The sequence below is a fragment of the Fundulus heteroclitus genome, chromosome 12 (assembly GCF_011125445.2).
Source record: "Fundulus heteroclitus isolate FHET01 chromosome 12, MU-UCD_Fhet_4.1, whole genome shotgun sequence".
Taxonomy (NCBI): Eukaryota; Metazoa; Chordata; class Actinopteri; order Cyprinodontiformes; family Fundulidae; genus Fundulus; species Fundulus heteroclitus.
Genome location: NC_046372.1, coordinates 7,839,363 through 7,859,267, shown reverse-complemented (window position 1 = coordinate 7,859,267; position 19,905 = coordinate 7,839,363). Strand labels below are relative to the sequence as shown.

Below are 19,905 nucleotides of genomic sequence, written 5' to 3'. Positions count from 1 at the left end.
CACGTAAGGTACATGGCAATTGTGTGAAGAAAGTGGTTTGGTCAGACGGGTCTAAAATCCAACTTTTCCCTATTTCCCACAGTGGAACATGGTGGTGGAAAACAAACTGGTAAAAGCTGGATAAAAACCTTGAGACCGGGGTGGAGATTCACCTTCTAGCAGAACAGCAACCTTGAACATACAACCAGAGCCCCAGTTTAAAGCATATTCATGTCAGAATAGCACAACCCAGACATAAATCCAATGGACAATCTGCGGTAAAGCTTTTGGAATGGTTGTCCAGAAACACTTTTTTTGTCCAGTCTGACTGAGCTTGAACTATTTTGAGAAGAGGAATGAGCACAACATTTCAGTCTTTAATGCGCAAAGACGCACTTGAAAAGACTTGCAATGAAATTTAAGCGTAATACGGTTCTACAGCGTCCTAACTCAGAGCACAGAATACAAATGCACACTACACTTTTCAGAATATCTTAAATGAAAGAAATTCAAAATATATGTATCTCATAATTATGTGCCTATTTGAGCTAGTCTGTTAAAAAAAATCTTAATAAAACACATTGACGTGTTTTTATTATGACAAAATTTGAAAAAACATCCAAGGGATATGAATACTTTTGCAAGGCACTCTATGTTAAGGCGTCAAGTCATGAAAAAGCTGAAATAAATCAAAGCTTCCCTAACGCAAAATGAGCTTTCTGCATTCAAAATGTAGTGAAAATAAATAAATGTATTGGCTATCACGTCTACTGAGAATATTTCAGGAAATAAATGTGCACCACAGTGTGAGCAGTAGCATTATAGTTGGCTACTGTGGTCAAGCGGCATCATTATAAATCAAACATGATTTTCTGCATCTAAAATTACGCCGCTGTGATTGATAAACTGCCTCACAAGTAAAACCGCGTTCGGAAATCTACGACTCGAATGTTCGTCTATCACGCGGTTCAAGTGCACGGAAATAGATGTTGAGGTAAAGGAGTAGCGTGCAGAGGACTTTCAGACAGCCTCTGACCAGATAGCCAGAAGCAAAAGCCTAAACAGAACGTTGCATGATGAATAACACACGTATGCAACACTGAGTCACATCGAAGTAAAGTGCCAAGATCAACAGTAGCACATGTATGCTCTCTTTGTCTCGACGCTTGCTCCTTCTGAAAAACACACACGTGCACACTCGCATTTGTACGCACACTGTTTAGCTTTGCATATACACAAGGCCAGGTCAGAGGCCTAAACTGCTACCACATGGTTACCATAGTGAAGGCAGCAAATAGCGGCTAAACAGCACAGACCGCAGAGGAATAAGATCCGGCACTGACGGCTTCGGATGAAGCCAGAGAATGATTGGCAAAAGGAAAAGTTGTGACGAAATAGAGAGAGGGATGGAAACGAGGAGGAACTTCCTTTTTTATTCTTACCTGTACATGAGGTCCATAAGCATTTCAGGATCCTCCTGAAACTCCCTCATCTTCACAGTGTCTGACAAGATGCTGTTGAGGTTCCTCAAGAGCTCATCCACCTGGACACGGAGACAGAGAGAAGCACATGGTTTCTATAGCGTTTAATCAGGAGCGCTGACGGTTTTGGACACCGTGCGTCATCCTTTACCTGTGAGGGCAGCTGGGTGTTCTGCATCTCAGCGTCCTCCTCTGCGTAGGCCAGGATGGTGCGGAGGGAGCGTCTCAGATATTCCTCCTGGAAGTCTGATGATTTGCCCACCAGTGAGGCCAGTGACATGGTGACCTGCATCTTCACCCTTGAAAAGTTCTGAGAAGAACATAACATTTATCACACAATGCAATGGAATAATTGTCTAATTCGTCCACGGATTTGCGAAGAATATCGATCCTTTAACTTGTCATGTTTTTCTTGTAACCTGAAGGAACCAGGTGCTTTTTCAATATTCTAAAATCTGCATGAAAAACCTCTGCGAGACGAGATAAATAACATATTACCGTCACTTTTTAAAGGGCTGTATATTCATCATTGACTGGTTTTTAAGCTGGTGAAAACACTGATAAATAAATGAATAAAAGCAAGGATCCAACCAAATCTGAACCAGTCATCTATTTCTAATATTTTGTCTTTTTTTCAAAGTTCCTCCAAAATAGGGTTAGGGTCGCAAAAGTATATATTATATATATATACACACACACACACAAACATATACATACAATAACGACTGCAACTCGAGACATTAAGCTGCTTTATACAAGACAGATGTATGTTTAAACTCCTCTTTATGTTTTGCCATCATGTTTTTGTTGTAATTGAAAGTAATATTAAAGTTTGAAGTCCTGAGCTGCTTCTAATAGGTAATCTGTGGAGTGAGCTAAAGATTAGGGTGATGGCAAAGAGGCCTTCCAACATCACAGACCTGGAGCTCCTCGCCAAAGATAAATCATCAAAAATACCGGTGCATACATGCATAGAGCGGCGCCGCAATTATGAGGAGGTTTTGTTTGCTTTAATACCGATAGAGATTTTTTTCCATTGATTATGGAGGACTGGGGGGAATAAACGAGTCCATCATTTTGTTCGATGTTGGTACTCTATTTATATCATTTTATTATTTGTTTAAGAGATGTCGGTCTCATTTCCAATCGGAAACAAACTTCTTGGTTGAATGAAAATGATTTCAATTCTAAATCCTTCAGCGGTATATATAATTTTAGGTTAGGCTTAGGCTTAACTGTAAATAAATAGATGAACAAATAGCCTGTAATGAACTCAAGAATATTTCAAAGCAGTTGGAGAACAAAACCCCCTTTTCTCCCCTCTTTCTTTTTCTTCTTTCCTCATCTTTCACACTACCTGTCCAAGAACAAGGGCCTGATAAACACCCTTCCATCTTCGGAGCAAATGTGCAAGGGAAACGGTGCCCGTGTTCGCGAGATGTCCCATCCATCTCCAGCATGACCGGCTAAGCGGAAAATGATCTCCCATTAGCAGAGACATAATCACCCATGGATCATCTCTACGGCCCCATTCTGTTCAACTGAGCATGGAGCCAGGGCTTCACCACCCATCACTGCCCACTAACTCAGGCTGTGTGTGTGTGTGTGTGTGTGTGTGTGTGTTTGCGCTACAATACAAAGTTAATGACAGTTTAAATCAACACAGAAAATCTTTTTAGTCTCCGTTTTTTCGTTGTTTCATCTGGCCCTCTTTTCTTCTCGTTATTATTCTCACTTTTTCCAGATCTGGAACTGGAACCGTGTTTCTGGTACTTACTTCTTTTTTTTCCTTTTTTTTTTAACTATAATCTAAAATTAAACAAAACGAATAAATACGAGATGAAAAAATAGCTGTCTATGACAGATGGCGAGCGAGACATGGGTGGAAAATGGGATCAGATCATAAACAAAGAAAGAGGGAGAGAGTAAACATTGTATGGATGAGTCATTTGGCTGCTACGCTAATTCAGATCACAGCTCCTTCTGCATACGCTGTGTAAACAAGCGTACTCAGGGACACAAAGAGGGGAAAGACTCCCTAGAAAGTGGATACACTGTACGTATGTGCGTGTAAATGTGCTACATGGACAGGCGCCTGACTTTGATTAAAGCGCACAGATTGTAAACACTGGAAATATAGACTGCAGCAGCAGTAATCGAACCAGGCGAAAAAGATGAAAGAAGATACTATGTCTTATACTCTCTACTCATTTTAGATCTGTCTTTTTCATTTCCCCCTATTGCTGCTTCACTTCTGTTACAAACACTCCTCTATCTTCATCAGGATCTTCTCCTCTCTAGGCTCTTTAAAATTCCACCACTACCTTCCTCATGTGGTACAAATACATACACACTGAGATATATATATATATATATATATAATATATAATATATAATATATATATATATATATATATATATATATATATATATATATATATATATATATATATATATATATATATATAGCTGCACACACATGCACAGATGGGGCGACTGTCATTAGTTAAGGAGGAGTAAGAACACGGGGAGGCAGACAGTGACATATCTCCCCGCTCTCTACTTAGAGACACATCCTTCAGCAGGAACTTTCTTCTGCACGCTCAAAATAGACGTGGAAAAGACATTAAAGCTGAGCATTGAGGAAGAGCAGGGAGGATAAAGATCTGAGCCACTCGTTTCTTCAATGGGTCTGAAGCAGGAAGCCATTCTTAATTCTTCAATGCACATAATTTACAGCTTCATGCAAAAAGTGCTCAACTTTTTTTCTCGTTTGTGACATTAGAACCACAGCCTTAAATGTGTGTCGTTGGGGCTTTGTGGACCAATGCAACTCGGAGCTTAAGTGTGAAATAGAAGGAAAAACATACATTGTTTTTTTGTACAAATAAACAAGAGCAAGGGGTGAATTTGTGTTCAGCCCCATCCACTCTGAAAGCCTTAAATAAAAAGCTTTAGAAGTCAATCAGGGAGTAAACACAATCTGCCTGTGTATGGTTTAATCTTAGTTAACGGTTCTGTAAATCACGTGGTCTACTCATTTAACTCCAGACAAGTGGCTCTTTAGACCCTCATCAGTGGCTTTAATTAACTTTGTTCCAATTTTGTATTAGAATCTGCGGCGCTGCCGGCCTTTATTCATGGATAGCTTGACAGGAAGAAGGGCAGAGAGAGAGGAGGAAGACTTGCAGTAAATGGCTGGAGGGGGGGGGGGGGGGGGGGTCGGGAATTCACCCCCAGGAGAGCTGCAACGACTATAGCCCCCATATATCGCATGCCTTCTCTACTACTGGGCCACATGGCACCTCTGGTCAAAAAGTTAAAGAAAACCAAGCAATGAGGGGCTAAACATACTAGTTTTAGTCGTCTTTTTCATGCAATATCATTGTTACAAAGATGGAAACGTATACATTCACATTTTGGAAATGTTAGATGTTTTCCTGTATTTTACCCCCTCCCAAAAAAAAAATTGTAAAAAAAAACAAACACACACCATTAATACATATGGTGATAAATATGGCAATAAAACATTTTAAGCCCAATTTTCTTCGGAAGATATTTGTAAAAAATGTTTTTTCAGACAGTCATTTTACTTTTGTGCCAATAGATAAATTGGGGCAAAAATGGCTTTTTGGATTGTAAAGGTTGCAGACCCGCAGCCTCAACAGGTCCGACATGGAAAGCATTAATGGGAGAAGGAGCCACAATGTCCATGATGACTCTGGAGGAGCTGCATATGTCCACAGCTCAGGTGGGAGAAACTGTATATGGACAAATTGCTGAATGAAAGCCATAAGAAGTACCCCGTCTCTCACCCATTAAGAGCTGGAGACAGGCACCAGCACCCCTCGCGACCACAACAGGGATAAAGCGAGTAGGGGGCACAGCAAACTTGTGGTAGAGGACGCTCGGGTCATATGAGGCCGGAAGATAACTTTTTGTAGTACTGGTAAAACGACGACAAACTACATAAAAAAACACAACACATCCATCTGGAAACAATGTTTCTACAGCAAAACATGGTGGTGGCAGCATCAAGCTGTGGGATGTTTTTAGGGCTGAATTCCAATGCTTACCACGCTTTTGAGATTTTGATTAGCAAAACCAGGTAAAAACTATGAATCATTTCCCTTCCACTTCATAGTTATGCACTAGTTTTTATAATACATATATAAAAAAATAAAATAAAAAATAAAAAAAAACTTATTGACGCTTATTGCATCCATGGACAGATAAACTGTTAGAACAGGGTTTAAAAAAAGCATCTGGGATACTTTACTGTGTGCAGGTGTTAACTCACGCTGGCATTGCTGTAGCTGTATCTCATGATGAGATAGAGGGTGGCGCAGGCATGGCTCCTGTTCTCATCAACAGGGCTGCTGCAGTACTGAAGCACTTTCTGGCACAGGTCCGCGCACTGCTCCGCCTCCTCCTCGAACAGCAGGTCTCCGAACTGGATGCAAACAAACCATCAGCTGTACTCCACAGGGCGGTGCGCTTATATACACGCATAATTCCAGCTTACATCGGCCGTTTGCCACCCACACAAACAAATAAGAACACCTAATTCAGACTCTGATAATGCTTGTGTAATGACACCAACCCACACATAACGGCACGCACAAACACACACACTAGTATGATAACGTCGCTACCTTGACGACAAGTGCCCTCAGAGTGCTGAAGGTGTGACAGAGGAAAGTGGTGCTCTGGTTGCAGGTGAGAGAGTGGAGTAACACCTTCAACACGCCGCCAACGACGCTGTCCTTACACTCGTTTAAAGGCACCGCCTGCGCACGGAGCAGATGGAGAAATTAGTCAGAAAATGCATAGAAAAAAAAACACCTGCGGGGGGGACGCAGCACATTGGAAACACTAAGAGGACACAAGATCATAAACCAACTACATCAAACAGAGATCAGAACATCTGGTGAGTGAATTAAACTGTAATCTATTGATATGTATGTTAATGGAGAAACTCATCTTGGAGTAGAACCATGATGCATGATTTGTTTTCTTCCAAGAACTAATATTAAGGTAAAATTCAATCTTTCTGTAGATTAGTGGTGTTCAAACTTTTTGCCACACGGGACAAATAAAAAGTATTTGCGGGCAAAAAAAAAACAAGCAAAGAAAGCATTTTTAAATAAAAATGGATATTTTTTTTTTAATTACTTTAATATGCTTGACAATTATCTAAACATGAAATATTTCAATGAAAGAAGCAAAGTAGGACAATAAGCCAGAGGCTATTGTCTGCGACAAGAACAGGATATGGGTCACTCTTTCTTCAAAAATGTTTGCTTGCAACTTAACTACCTGCGCTGGTCAGTCAAATTCGTACCGTTATTGATTTGCCATAAATGGCCCCAAGGCCACAGTTTGGACGCAGCTGGTGAAAAGCAAGTGCCGTGAATGGCTCAGCGGGAGCGGCTGATGGTGTGAAAGAAAACAGATTTGACAGACAAGATTCTACCAGGTGCTACATAAAACACAACTGATGTAGAAGTGCTTGTAGTTTATCATTAATAAGCATAATAAGCCATGTCTTCAAGCCAAGAGCACACTTTCCCCCCCCAAATGCCCTTAATTTTGAATTGTGAAAAAACGCAAGTCTTCAGCTGAATATATGGGACACAACTGGGCTGAGCTACCGGCATCAAGTCAAAATACATGCAGTAATTTTATAAAGTTAAAAAAAAAGTTTTAAAACTGCGTAAAATGTTCAAAGCATTCTTATGTTTAAAAATATTTAACGAGACGTCAGAGAACATGGCGCAGTTATCATGGCTTTCTCCAGCTTTCTGGAACTGCCCCTCCCCTACCTGTTTGTGTACTCTGAGTCAGATAACTGGGGGAAAAAGCCGCTCCACTTCCCCCTCATTCGTAAGAAAGAAGAATTTAGCTGTGATCTAAAAACATTTACTCTAAATTTATGTCTATGTCTCCACATAACTGGTATAACTGGTCTTTTACAGTTATATTGTTATAACTGTAAAAGCAGATACTGCAGTGCTTTATGCAGAAGTAGGATAATTGCTGCTGCCCTTTTTCAAACAGAAGTAATTAGACCCCTTTAATCATTTTGTGTTCTATATTTGTGTATAAATAAACCATCTGTTGCTCTGAAACTGTGATTTCCACTTAAACTAATTAGAACATAAGACTCACACACTGGCTGAAGCCTATCAGTATAATCCGAAATGTGCCTCTAGAAAGAAGAACTATAAAACTGCAGAGTTTCAAACCAACCAGCATTCTCCATATCTTGGCACGTCATTCAGAGAAATGTGAGGCTCGTCCAGGAGGCTGATATATTATCAGTTCTTACCGATTCAACATATGACACTAAACATGGCCCAATGTGTTCTGGTAAACAGCTGTTAATCCTGAAGCAAACATATGTGTGCTTGTAAGAGAAGTTCAAAAGTATAACACCAAATGCAACGTGAATATTTTCAACTAGACATCACTGGACTTTTTACATTTGTGACAATATACTTCAAAACAGATAAAAAAAGAGAAATGCTGACTATACCCTTTTTATTACTTTTTTTCTTGTTCAGATGCAACCATCTAATTGCATTTATCAATAGTTGATGGGATGGTAGAACATTTTTATGTTTTCTCAACTCTTATCGTGTTAGACTTAAAATCCTTACATTTCTTCAGAAATTGATGGTGCACCTTGTAATCCGGTGCGTCTTATATATGATTAAAGTTGTGCTTACTGACTGATTTTATGTGGTACAATGCGCTCAAAAATTTGTGAAAATGTGTAAGTACGACATTGATTAGCAACTAAACCACTTCGTTCAATGGATATTCGGAGCATTACGGTACACTATCACTACCTGATCGTACCCCTGAGCTGTCTACAAGAATGCCTGAATGTAATGTGTAAACTAGAAGTGCATTCATATAAGGCAGCCCGTGCCTGGAATATGCGCTTGCAACAATAAACCTATTATTAAGTCAATTCAATATAAAAGTTAAGTTTACGTTGGCCTTATGTTAGAAACAGGGCAGTGTAGTCCAACTACTACAGAGACAGATAGCGCTCTCTCAGGAGAGAGCTGAGAGACAATATTTTTCAAACACAGAGAAACAATGATTATTTTTCTCTGTTTTTTGTTGCGTTGTTTTTTTTCTTATTTGAAATTCCAAAAAAAGTAAAAAACAAAGCAACTGGACTTGTTTTCCGTAGTTGAAGACGTTTCGCTTCCTCTCCAGGAAGCTTTATCAATTCAAAAGGTATAACTCTTATTAGAAAAGTCTGCATCAAATGTTTTTGTTATGGTAACGTATTTTAAACTCATAAAAATTATTAGACCTTCCCCCATAGCACAGAAACAACTGGGTCCTCCTACACCTTGGAAACACAGAGTTAGTACTAAGAAGAGTCGGCACTGGATAATTAGTAGGCTGAATAAATAAATAAAGAATAAAACACTCCTGCTTCCAAAAACTTATTATAATTCTTCAATAGCAAACTGCTGCAAACCTTTTACCAGAAATGCTCCACATTAGCAACTGGGGAGGTTTTATGCAAATGTTGCTTTTGATCTTTTTGAAAACAGGAAGAAAAGCCCGAACTACAAACAAGGAGTTTCAGACGGTTTAGGAGCAGAAGCCCTTAAATGCATAAGAAGCTATAAAATCAATTAAGGCAGACATGACAACAATAGCAATTTTTTTTTTTACATTTTCATGGCATTACTGCAACTGAAAAAAAACCTAGACTTATAAGTATGAGAATTATACCATGGAATTAAATCTCAGCCACAATTTATTAGGTTTGAACAAATTAGCTTTCATTTCTAAAACCTTCCATCTAGTATTACTTTATTGGTTCAGGTGAGGGAGTTCACTATACTGTATTGCAGCATTAAAAGTTACCTTGAAACGAAAAGAAACAACTAGCAGTTGTATAACTTTTTTCCTTTTCATTTTATTTCTCTCAACCTCCCTGTATATGTATTTGGAGTAATTGATATTTAGGTGTGATTATGAAATGAAACTTCTCTGACCTGTATTATGGTCTCTAAAAGGTCCAGGACTATAAGGTTTGCCTCTGTGGCTAAATTCCCACTGATCAGAGCCTCCTGGTCCAACTCTGCTTTTGTTCTGAAAGAAGATGACAAAGATTAAACTATAAACTTAAAAAAAAGGTTCAATGCACTGGCTGTAGGACATAAGGTTGCTAATTAAGGCAACAGCAAAAGTCACATACGGTATGTTAAAACATACTTATCCTGTTTGTCATTGGTCTGTCTCCACTGAGTGAGGTCTTTCCTCCAGCGCAGGTTCTCTCTTTGACCCACGGTTCTGTCCATTCCTGTCAGGGATTCAAAAGAATCAGAATCAGAATCAAGTTTATTGCCAAGTAGGTTTGCACTTACAAGGAATTTGACTTGGTGTTGATGGTTCAGGCAAAATAAAATAAGATAAAATAGATATATATATACACAGAAGCTATGGCAGTTGATGATTTAACGGGTAAATAAAGGAAGCAAACTTTCATCCTTATTGACCATTCCTTGTGCTTTTTATGCGATGTCGCTAGCGTTCCCTTGTCTAAAAGATGCACACCCTCAGTAGCTTATCTGATGTTTGACAAAGACTTGTTGACAATGCAGTCACTGAAAAAACGTATAAAAACACTTTTTAAACCTTGTTGCTGCATAGAGTTTATGTGAAGATTGTTTAGGCTTTGATCTGCTTATTTAAAAAAAAAGTCTTTGGAAAGTAAGGAAAAGCTGTAAAAAAAAAAACCAAAACAAAATAAAAAACAGCAAATGGGTTACCTCCAACCCGTTTCATCATTTCTCCACGAGCTCCCATTCCTCTCAGCAGGGCTTCTTCTAGCTGCAGTTTGGCCTGCTGGGATTTCTGTAAGGCCTGTGTGCTCACTTTGTCACTGCTCTGCTTACCCTGCAGATGCACATTAAAACTAAATCCCCAGCTTAAAAGCACAACTCACACAAATTTGAATATTTTGCAGTAAAAATTATGCAAACATAGACAAGACATTCGAAAATGCGACCGGCAGCTGGTTCTTTGTATTCTTGCAAAGATGTAAGAAAAAACGGTCTTATCTGCACTATTAGGAAACAAAGAGACCCGCAAACTGACCCTGTACTCAAAGCAGGACACGCATATAGTCAGGAGCTCCAGCAGCTTATTGAGTTGTGACGGAGGCATATCCACGGTCCAGCGCTGGATAAGGTTTCTATCTGCATTCTTCATCACCCAGAGGAAACAAACCAGCAGGTGGCGACTGGTGTCTGCAGCCAGGGTGGCAACAGATTTACCTTGCTGGGAACAGAAGAAAACACAAAGCTACAAATAATTTACAGAAAAAAAAGCAATTGCAAAACACAAGTTTAACCGATGATGTTAGCTATAATTAATGGTCAAAAAATGTCTTTAGTCAACGCAGAATTTTTATTAATTTGTTTGCTTAACACTCGTAACCAGAGTTAAAAACTTGTTTCCTTCAAACCGCTGTATGTAGCCTGTAGTCTGCAAAGGTATTCGTGTGCAATCCCGGGCTTCGGCTCGAGCCATTGGTTAGCTACAGTTTTAAAATAAACATGGTGGATACAGCGTCTCATTAGCGTCCGGGTCAATTTTGCACCTTTGTCCATTCGCACTCCCATTTCGTACCTGTGTGGTCTTTTAATTTCTAACCCGCTTACTTCCATTTCGCACCTGTAAACAAACCGATCTGTACCATCTGAAATGCCATATCATGTCAGATTTTGATTCCATTAGGTATTTCCAAGAAGCATGTGTGATACATTTTCTTAAAAATGCTCAAACCTCATATTCAATTAATTTTAATTATGCATTATTATCTAATACCTTCTGTTTGGTCTTATTTACATGTGTTTTGGTTCTGATCCCTATTTGGGCCAGCTGCCTTTCACAAGGTACGAGTGAGTCTATGCATGCATCATCTCTTCTGCATCCTGTTTTTTTTTTTTATTTATTTTTTTAGGTGAAACTGTGCAACACTTCTTTTAATAAAGGGTCAAACTGAGGTATATCAGTAACTGTATCTAATAGTTTATCATCTACAAGCACCTTTAAACACCCCACTGTGAAGTGATTGGTCAGCTCTTTCCTTCTGGTTGCAGAGAAGCACGGTTCCTCCCCATCTCAACAGGCCTTTAATCTACTGCAGATTAATTTAGCTTCATTCGTGTGATGATGAATCGCTGCTGTGGATGACTACTGCTGCTTCATTGTGTGGCACTTTTGATAAATGTAGTCATTAGGCTCCCACTGCCCTATGTGTTCCACCTACAACCCAGTTACCCAAGTCCGTTTTTGTCCAGGGCCGGACTGAGCCGACGCTCGCCAGAGCCGACGTTTAAACGCCGCCGCGCGCGAACAAAAACATGCCGTTGTTTATTTGACAACGCGCGTTGCCGTTTCTCCCTGCAACGACAAAATGATTCATGAATATTCTGTTTGACGGCGGCCCGCCTGCGTACGAGGAGCGAGCCGCTCCTCGGGTTTCTGACGAGTGCCAGGCCAACGGCTCATTCGCATGACAACCTTTTTCTGCAAACAGCATTTCTCGCAACAACATGCCGAGGGAACTGATTCATGCTCTGGAGCGGAAGAGAATGGCGGGGCTCGGTTTTGGGGCCTGTGCTGTTTGTTGTCGTCGCAGCTACAGCTTGATGGATGTGTTTGTCAGGGAGGACGGCCCTGTTCACTTATGTCGGCAATGCCTGGCCATAAACCATCTCCCACAGATGTGCGTGTTTATGTGAATGAGTGTGTGAGGGTTTTTTCTGTTGTTTTTTTTTTTTTTTTTTTTTTTGCAGGATGGATGAAGTGCATGTGTGGCTCTGACAGCTAATCAATCAGCATCTGTGGAGCTCACCTGTTGGAAAACCAAATCACTCACAAAGCAGAAGCTTTCTGAAATTTTTACCAGCATTTAACGCTCCGCCACGGTCACTCTGATTGAGAAATTAAGAGGACAAACTTTACCAGGGATGCCATGGAGATGAGAACGTTACGCCCCAGCGTGTTGAAGGGATTCCCAGCGATCGCCATGGCAACAGACTGATTGATAGGCGGCACGTTTTCAAGGTCGTCCTCGGATTCGCCGGTCTTGTTTTTGCCGGCGCGCGTGTCGCAAACTGAAAGAGGCAAACAGGAGTCGGACATGTTCAAGTGAAGCAGAGAGGAGCTGGAGCCGTAGGCTCGGCATTACCGCGTCTTAATTAGAGCTAAAACAGATGTAGGAGTCCAGCATTAACACATTTATGTCAGGTTGGAGAAAGATGGATGGCCGCAGTTGTGTAGAAAATCAAAGTTATTTAATTGAGGATAATTGCTAAATGACGGCATCCCATTAACCTTTCACCTCGTTAAAACTCATTAATGGCAAGTTCATGAGCATCTATATCACCAACACTTGGAATAGTTTATTGTCTTTTATTCAAAATACTAACACAAAACAAAACAAAAACAAAAAAACAATCCATGATATGATACTTCTCCACCTACCAGTGAAATCCAGGTAGTTGGTTGACTCAATAATAATCCCCACCAGGGGGAGGTAGAGAGCGGCCACCTTGGCTCTGACCTCAGATTTAATGCAACGATCGTCCAGATCATGGGAACACAGCAAGCTGTAAATTGCATTGATCGCCTTTCTTTGAACCTTTCCCCTGCGAACACAGAAGAATGTCAACCAGTCTGATTGAATCCAGTCTTTGCAAAAGTCCTGCCACTTGACCTTTCTCACATTTCCTCACAACCCCCAAAACGTGAAAAGCATATTAGGATTTGTCTTGATAGACCATCACAAACCAGTGTAATAATAGTGAAGGTGGGAGGGTAAGAATGGTTTACATTTTGTCTTTAAAGATGAAAATGTGAAAAGTGATTAGCATTTGCAATCAGCCATATCATTGACATTTTGTAAAACCATCTTTTGAAATGATTATGTCTGCAATATTTTGGGGTACGTGTCTTGCAGACCTACACATCTAGACACGGACATTTTTGCCAATTGTCTTTTACATAATAGCTCAAGCTCAGTCAGAAGGGATGGAAAATATCGGTGAACATTCAATTTCAAGTCTTACCACAGATTCTTAATTAAACTGAAGCCTGGGCTTTGACTAGGCCATTCTAACACATCAATATGTTTTCAACCAAACCATCCCACTGTAGCTCTGGTTGTATGCTTAGGGTCACCGTCCTGCAAGAAGATGAACCTCCCACCCAGTTTTCAGCATTTTTCCACCTCCAACGGCTTTTCTTCCAGGATTGTAGCTAAATTCATCCTCCAAAAGACTGATCAGCTTGACTTATTCCCGCTGAAAAAAAAGGCTTCCCTACAACATGATGCCACCACCATGTTTTGTCCAGGCAATGATGTCTTCAAGGAGTGTTAGTTATTTTTGCTACATAGGATTGTACACTTAGGTCAAAATGTTTACATTTGGACTGGTCCCAATTATGCACTACCCTGTGTTGGTCCATCAGACAAATCACACTGAGGTTTCTGGTAGAAACACGACAAAAAAGTAACACATTCCATCATTTGATGAACATACAAAATGCAGCTTTTGAAAAAAGGCAGCAGAGAGCAAACGAGAATAATTTGACAGCGTTCCTCCGTACCCCTCTGACTCCATGTCAAGTGCCGCGCTAAGTTCTGTTAGGAGCAGACCGGTGAGGTAATGCTGTTGCTTGAATTCCTGAGAGAGATCAAACAGCGCCAAGATCCTCTGCTGTTCCTGGTAGGAGCCAGAACTCTGAACAGAATAACACAATTCAAATGAGAGGCGAACAGACAGAAGCCGGGAGTAACTGCAACTCTTAAAATGAATGAACGAATGATCAAACGTCTCCTTTGTATTCCCATTTTTACATTTCAGTAAATTGGGATGTGCGTTCTGATAAGGCTTGTTTTTTCAGATTAATCCTTAAAATTACAACCTTTAGAAGGCATTAAACATACTTTTCATTAATTTCTGTATTCTGTAAGGTTGTTTATGGGTTTGACGTAATATTTTAACCTTAAATGTCGTGTCTCATTAGCTGAAGAGGTACAATCATTAAGTAATCAAAATGATTGCTTTGTATAAAAAAACAAATATTATCTTTACTGTCATTGCAACATACAGTCCAATGAAATGTGTCCTCTGTATTTAATCCATCCCTTAGGAAACAGTGGTCTGCCACTGTGTGGCACGCCCAGGGAGCATTCTGGGGCTAAGGGTCTTATTCAGGGACCCTTAGTTACTTTGCATTTACAGACAGAAGTTGCTATGCAGAAATACACCTTGTAAAACATGTTTCCCTTCATGACCGCAGGAAACCTGATGGCCTTAGTTACAAATGCAGAATGTTACACGTCAGCAGGCCCACCTGCGAGGAGATGGATGGACAGGGAGAGGCGGGCGCAGAGGCCGGGCTGCTGAAGAAGAGGCTCAGGTTGAGGTAGTGCTCATGGCTGCAGAGGATCCGCAGGAACTCCAGGCGCATACTGATCAAAGTCGGCATTGAAACACTCTTAGCTGACATCTAAAAGCGGAAGAAAAAAACAGACTTGGTCAATATTATTTTTAAAAGCGTGTTACTTCATACTTAAATTGTATATATATTCAGTCGAAAAGTTCCTAAAATGCTTCTGCTGGCGTCTGCGTGTTTATTCACCTGGTTGCAGTAGTTTCTCACCAGATGGAAGACAAACCCTCGGTCCATGAGGGAAAGCAGGTCGTAGAGGAAGAAGGCCAGACTGATGTTGATTTTCTCTGCTTGCTCTACCTCCTAAAAAAAAACAAAAAAAAACAACAGTCAACAAACACCAATCAGCAACCTGCGCTGACCGGATCTCGCCAAGCATCTAGCTGAGCAGGCTGAGCTTTTGTTACCACAGAGACAAATTTAATTAGCACTTCCAGCTCCCTGTTGTTTAGAGGACTCCGACAAGATGAACACTCAAGCAGCCCAGCTCAGGGGAACACAAGGTGCGGAGGGGTTCCTCCATTAAACATTTTCGGGACTCGAGTCGAGGGGATGTGCTTCGGTTGGCTCAGCTCTTAAATGTCTTACTTATATTTTTTTTTAATCACCTTTTGCTGTTTGACGAGAATTGTGCAAATCTCTGCTGTGACCACGGAGACGATGGTGGTGACGTCATCTTTGAATCTGTCAGAGAAGCGGCTCCTCCGCGGGACACTGTACCTGTCTAGCTGAGACACGTGCTGAGCCATGCTTTTCACCTGCGTAGACACGCACACCGAAAACAAACAGGGTTCACGCATGAAAAAAAAAAAAAAAAAAAAATATATATATATATATATATATATATATATATATATATATATATATATATATATATATATATATAAAAATAATCAACACAGCTGGTGTTAAGAAATTGGCACATGTCACTTAGAATTTTTTAACACAGCATGATATAATTTGTACATTATTTAAGATGCACATTTTTAAATACTTATAAAACTCTATAGTGTATTAATTTGCCTGTGCTCTATAGCATCTATAATCACAATCAAATAACCCAGCTCACGTCTGACCAGTCTAAATATTGCACTTTTTAGACTCGTTTGAGGGTGGTCCTGATGCACAAAAGCTTTACAAATTTTGATGCATTTATTTAAAAATAAAATAAAATAAAGGGTTGATAAATCTGAAACTGTGTTTTAAAGATTCTCTGTTCAAGTGTCAAATACTCAAGTTTAAGACCATTATAAACTGTTAAGATTTTGTATGGAAGGATATTTAATTGCAGCAGTGACTCCTTTAAAGAAGCAAAAAAATTTAAATTATAGAAGAATTTGTATTGAGTGCTGAATTTTAACCTGTAAATTATACACCAATTCCGGCTTCATTGGCACATCTTTATTCTCTTACAGGCGACCATTCTGATCTAACAGGCATGTAAACGACCAATAGAAAACTCCATTTCATGTATATTATAGCTTTTTCCTTGGTTTCCCCCAGGCTGTGCAATCTTGGGTGGAAAGCCACATCATCCCATATAAAAAAAAAATGCAGCTGCCACTTTCTATAATATTATTTATTTGAATTGTTTTTATTTGTTGATCCGTTTACCATCAACATCAATAGCACGTTTATTACCTTTTTTTTTTGTCTTACAACTAACCACAATCAAATATGGAGCCATAAAAATATAGAAAATGTCACACTGACCAACAGCTCAAAGAAGAACCAGGCGTATTTGTAAGCGTTCTCTCTGCAGACGCCAGTGCTGACAACCATCTGCAGTGCAAGCTCCTCGTGAAATTGCTGCAAGAGAAAAAACAGAAAATGTCCTGTAATTAGAGCCTCTGCTTACATGCATAGCTGAATAAAACTTAGATTTATTCCAAGGACATAGTGTTGACTGAACCCTGTCCAATCACACCGTCCTCAGAGTTACACTCCCACCTTGTGGCCAACAGAGGGAAGTGAACACTGAACACACTATAAAATCAACATTTAACTCTCAGTGCCCTTTAACACATGCATTCATGCAAAACAACGGCACACTTACAAAATTCTTACATTGAAAATTGGCTCCTAATTGTTTCTTTACTGGACTTCACAATACCCGACTCCCCTCTGCAACAGAACCAAACTCTTTTGCCTTATTAGTAGAGTTTTATGAGTAAAATGTTGAACTCTCCCGGTACACTTAAGCATATTTTTTGTAACATTCTTTAATAAATAAACAGCAAAACAAAGGCAGTATAATTATAGTTTATATACAATTCACAAAGCTGTAGTCGAAAGGGGAGAAAAATGTATTTGTACATTCATATATCCTGATAAGCTGCAAATTCAATTTCGAACGAAACTAAAAGTAATGAGCCTAAAAAAATTGAAGACTCAAATGGTCAAAAATAATTAAATTATCAATGCAGTCTCCTTAGATTATTTCTTACATCAATTTTCATTATAATAATTGTCAGTTTTGATATAATTTATTTAGATTAGCAGGGCTAAGGATTTGCAATTCTTGCAAGTTCTTTCTTCTGGAAACAACTTGCTCTGAGCAAAGATTAGGATCATGGAGTCCAGCAATCCAAGACATCTGGTCAAGCAAAAATATTACCCAGTTTAGAGACTAATTTCCCTAAAATGTTACAAAACATTTTAGGTTACGATGCACCTGCAAAAAGGATTCCTTGATCCAAGGCTCCCACATTTTTCCCCATGTCAAAAGTCCATTTATTTTAAGACTGAAGAACTTAGTTTTCTGTTTTCATATCAATATTAATACGGAATAAGAAAATCCTTTCATCAGATTTGATGCAATTCCAGACCGAACAGTTAAAGAGCTCAATATCTAAAACCTTGTATATGTAACCAAAGACTGAGACGATGTGTAATGGTTGTAACTGTACAGAGCATTCAAAGCTGCTGTTTGAATGCTCTCTACCACAGCCTATTCCTTAGCACTTTTTGGCAACAATAATCCTCTCTTCTTAGCACTTTGAGATTTTATTTGAAATGTAAAGTGCATTATTAATAAAATGTGTTATTATCATCATCTTCTGTTTAATTGTCAGATTACAAACCCAATGAAACACATATTTCAGACCAGATAGAGACCAGCAGTTTCTCTGTTCTCTTCAGTCGCTACCTTTCTGTTGGAGGGTCTGGTGCTTCCTGCAAAGTTCTGGTAGTTGTTGGCCTCCACATAGGTGGACACGCGGCTGCCCGGGTAGTTGTGGCCCTGCAGACAGAAGGTACCGTCAAAATATCATGCATGATTTCATTACAGTGACCGACTGGTGGCGTAAAACAATACCAAGGCAAGGCAAGGCAAGGCAAATTTATTTATATAGCACAATTCAGTACAAAGACAATGCAAAGTGCTTTACATGATTAAAATATAGCAAAATAAAACAGAATAAAAGCAAGTAGGAATAAAATATAGATAGAAAATAGAACAAAAAAGTGGTGATTCAGTTAACTAGGACAGTTGAAGGCAATTTTAAACAAATGTGTTTTTAATCTTGATTTAAAAGAACTCAGGCTTTCCGCACTTTTACAGTTTTCTGGAAGTTTGTTCCAGATAATTGGAGCATAGAAACTAAATGCTGCTTCTCCATGTTTGGTTCTGGTTCTAGGTATGCAGAGCAGGCTGGAGTCAGAAGACCTGAGTGGTCTGGAGGGTTTATACGCTGATAACAAGTCTGTGATGTATTTAGGAGCTAAGCCATTTAAGGATTTATACCAAACGCACTGGGGGGATGGAAAGCAAATTAATCAAACAAGCAGGGGTGTCTATAGATCACCAGACACTGAAACATGCAGAAGATTTGTTTCCTTCCACTGCCTCACATTAAATCAGACTCAACCTGTTCTGTTTCAGGTCAGTTGGGATTACCCAAAATTTTTCTATTTGCTGAATGCCAGAATTACTTTATGTGAATTAGAGGTTCACATAAAGTGACAATAATATGGATTTAAACAATGTGAGATGAGAGTTAGGTAAGCTTCCAAAAGGGATAATTCACAACATTAGAGTTAAACAGCGGCACACCTCTGGATATATTTTTAGGGACCGCCTCAATCATCTTTCCTCCTTGTGTGACATCATAGAAAAATATAAAGCGAAGATAGCATCCTTTCCAGATGCTTTAAAAATGGCAAGTTCATGCGTTCAAATAATCACAGCAATTTCTTTTTAGGATGAATGCTCTGTATTTTTTAAATGTTTTTTGTTTTGACTTTGTTTCTGACATTGTGTTTTTTTTTTAACCTTTTGTACGGTGACCTTGAGTGTCCAGAAAGGCACCTTTTAAATAAAATGTATTATTATTATTATTATTATTATTATTATTATTATTATTATTATTATTATTATTATTATTATTATTATTATTATTATTATTATCCACAGTGAAAGGAGTCCTCTACAGACATGTACACCCAGTGAGGAAGAAGCCATTTCCCCAAAAGCAACACTTTGGCAACGTAGTCTGGGACAAAGACCTTAGCTTTTGCAGTGGTCTGATGAAACTTAAATTTAAATGTTTACGCTTAATTACCATTGTGACATTCTTAGTAAAGAAAGGTGAAGCTTTATAAGCCTGAGAACACCATGCCATCTGTAAAGCACGGGGAGGGAAGCATCATGCTTTGGGGTTATTCTGGGCACAAATTATTTTTCTAAATAAACAATTACCCTCAGCATACATGTTTCAGAGTGGCCATCACTGTGGTTAATGCTGGTTCTGTCGAGAGAAATGGGCCAAAACTCCAGCACACTATTAGGCATCTGATACAAATCAATCAGTTTAAAAGACAATTCTACCAAATACCGAATTTTTCAGATTATAAATTGCATCATAGTTTGTTGCAACTTCAATGGTAATTCATATTGACCAACATGAACGAAGGAGTTTCTGTTGTCCGGCCGTTTACA

The 19,905-nt window shown here is 39.3% G+C and overlaps 1 protein-coding gene across 1 annotated transcript in view; it reads right to left on the bottom strand.

The window, feature by feature from the left end:
* Positions 1-19,905, bottom strand: part of dock8 (dedicator of cytokinesis 8) — a gene marked incomplete in the record, with an annotated part of 78,878 nt that overhangs the window by 17,930 nt on the left and 41,043 nt on the right. Inside the window, 16 exon segments of the mRNA XM_036143868.1 lie at positions 1,422-1,522; positions 1,612-1,770; positions 5,761-5,913; positions 6,116-6,250; positions 9,491-9,587; positions 9,711-9,798; positions 10,268-10,394; positions 10,596-10,778; positions 12,471-12,622; positions 12,993-13,156; positions 14,118-14,251; positions 14,868-15,023; positions 15,156-15,269; positions 15,575-15,724; positions 16,680-16,775; positions 18,115-18,207. Coding sequence (XP_035999761.1) covers positions 1,422-1,522; positions 1,612-1,770; positions 5,761-5,913; positions 6,116-6,250; positions 9,491-9,587; positions 9,711-9,798; positions 10,268-10,394; positions 10,596-10,778; positions 12,471-12,622; positions 12,993-13,156; positions 14,118-14,251; positions 14,868-15,023; positions 15,156-15,269; positions 15,575-15,724; positions 16,680-16,775; positions 18,115-18,207 — 2,102 coding nt within the window.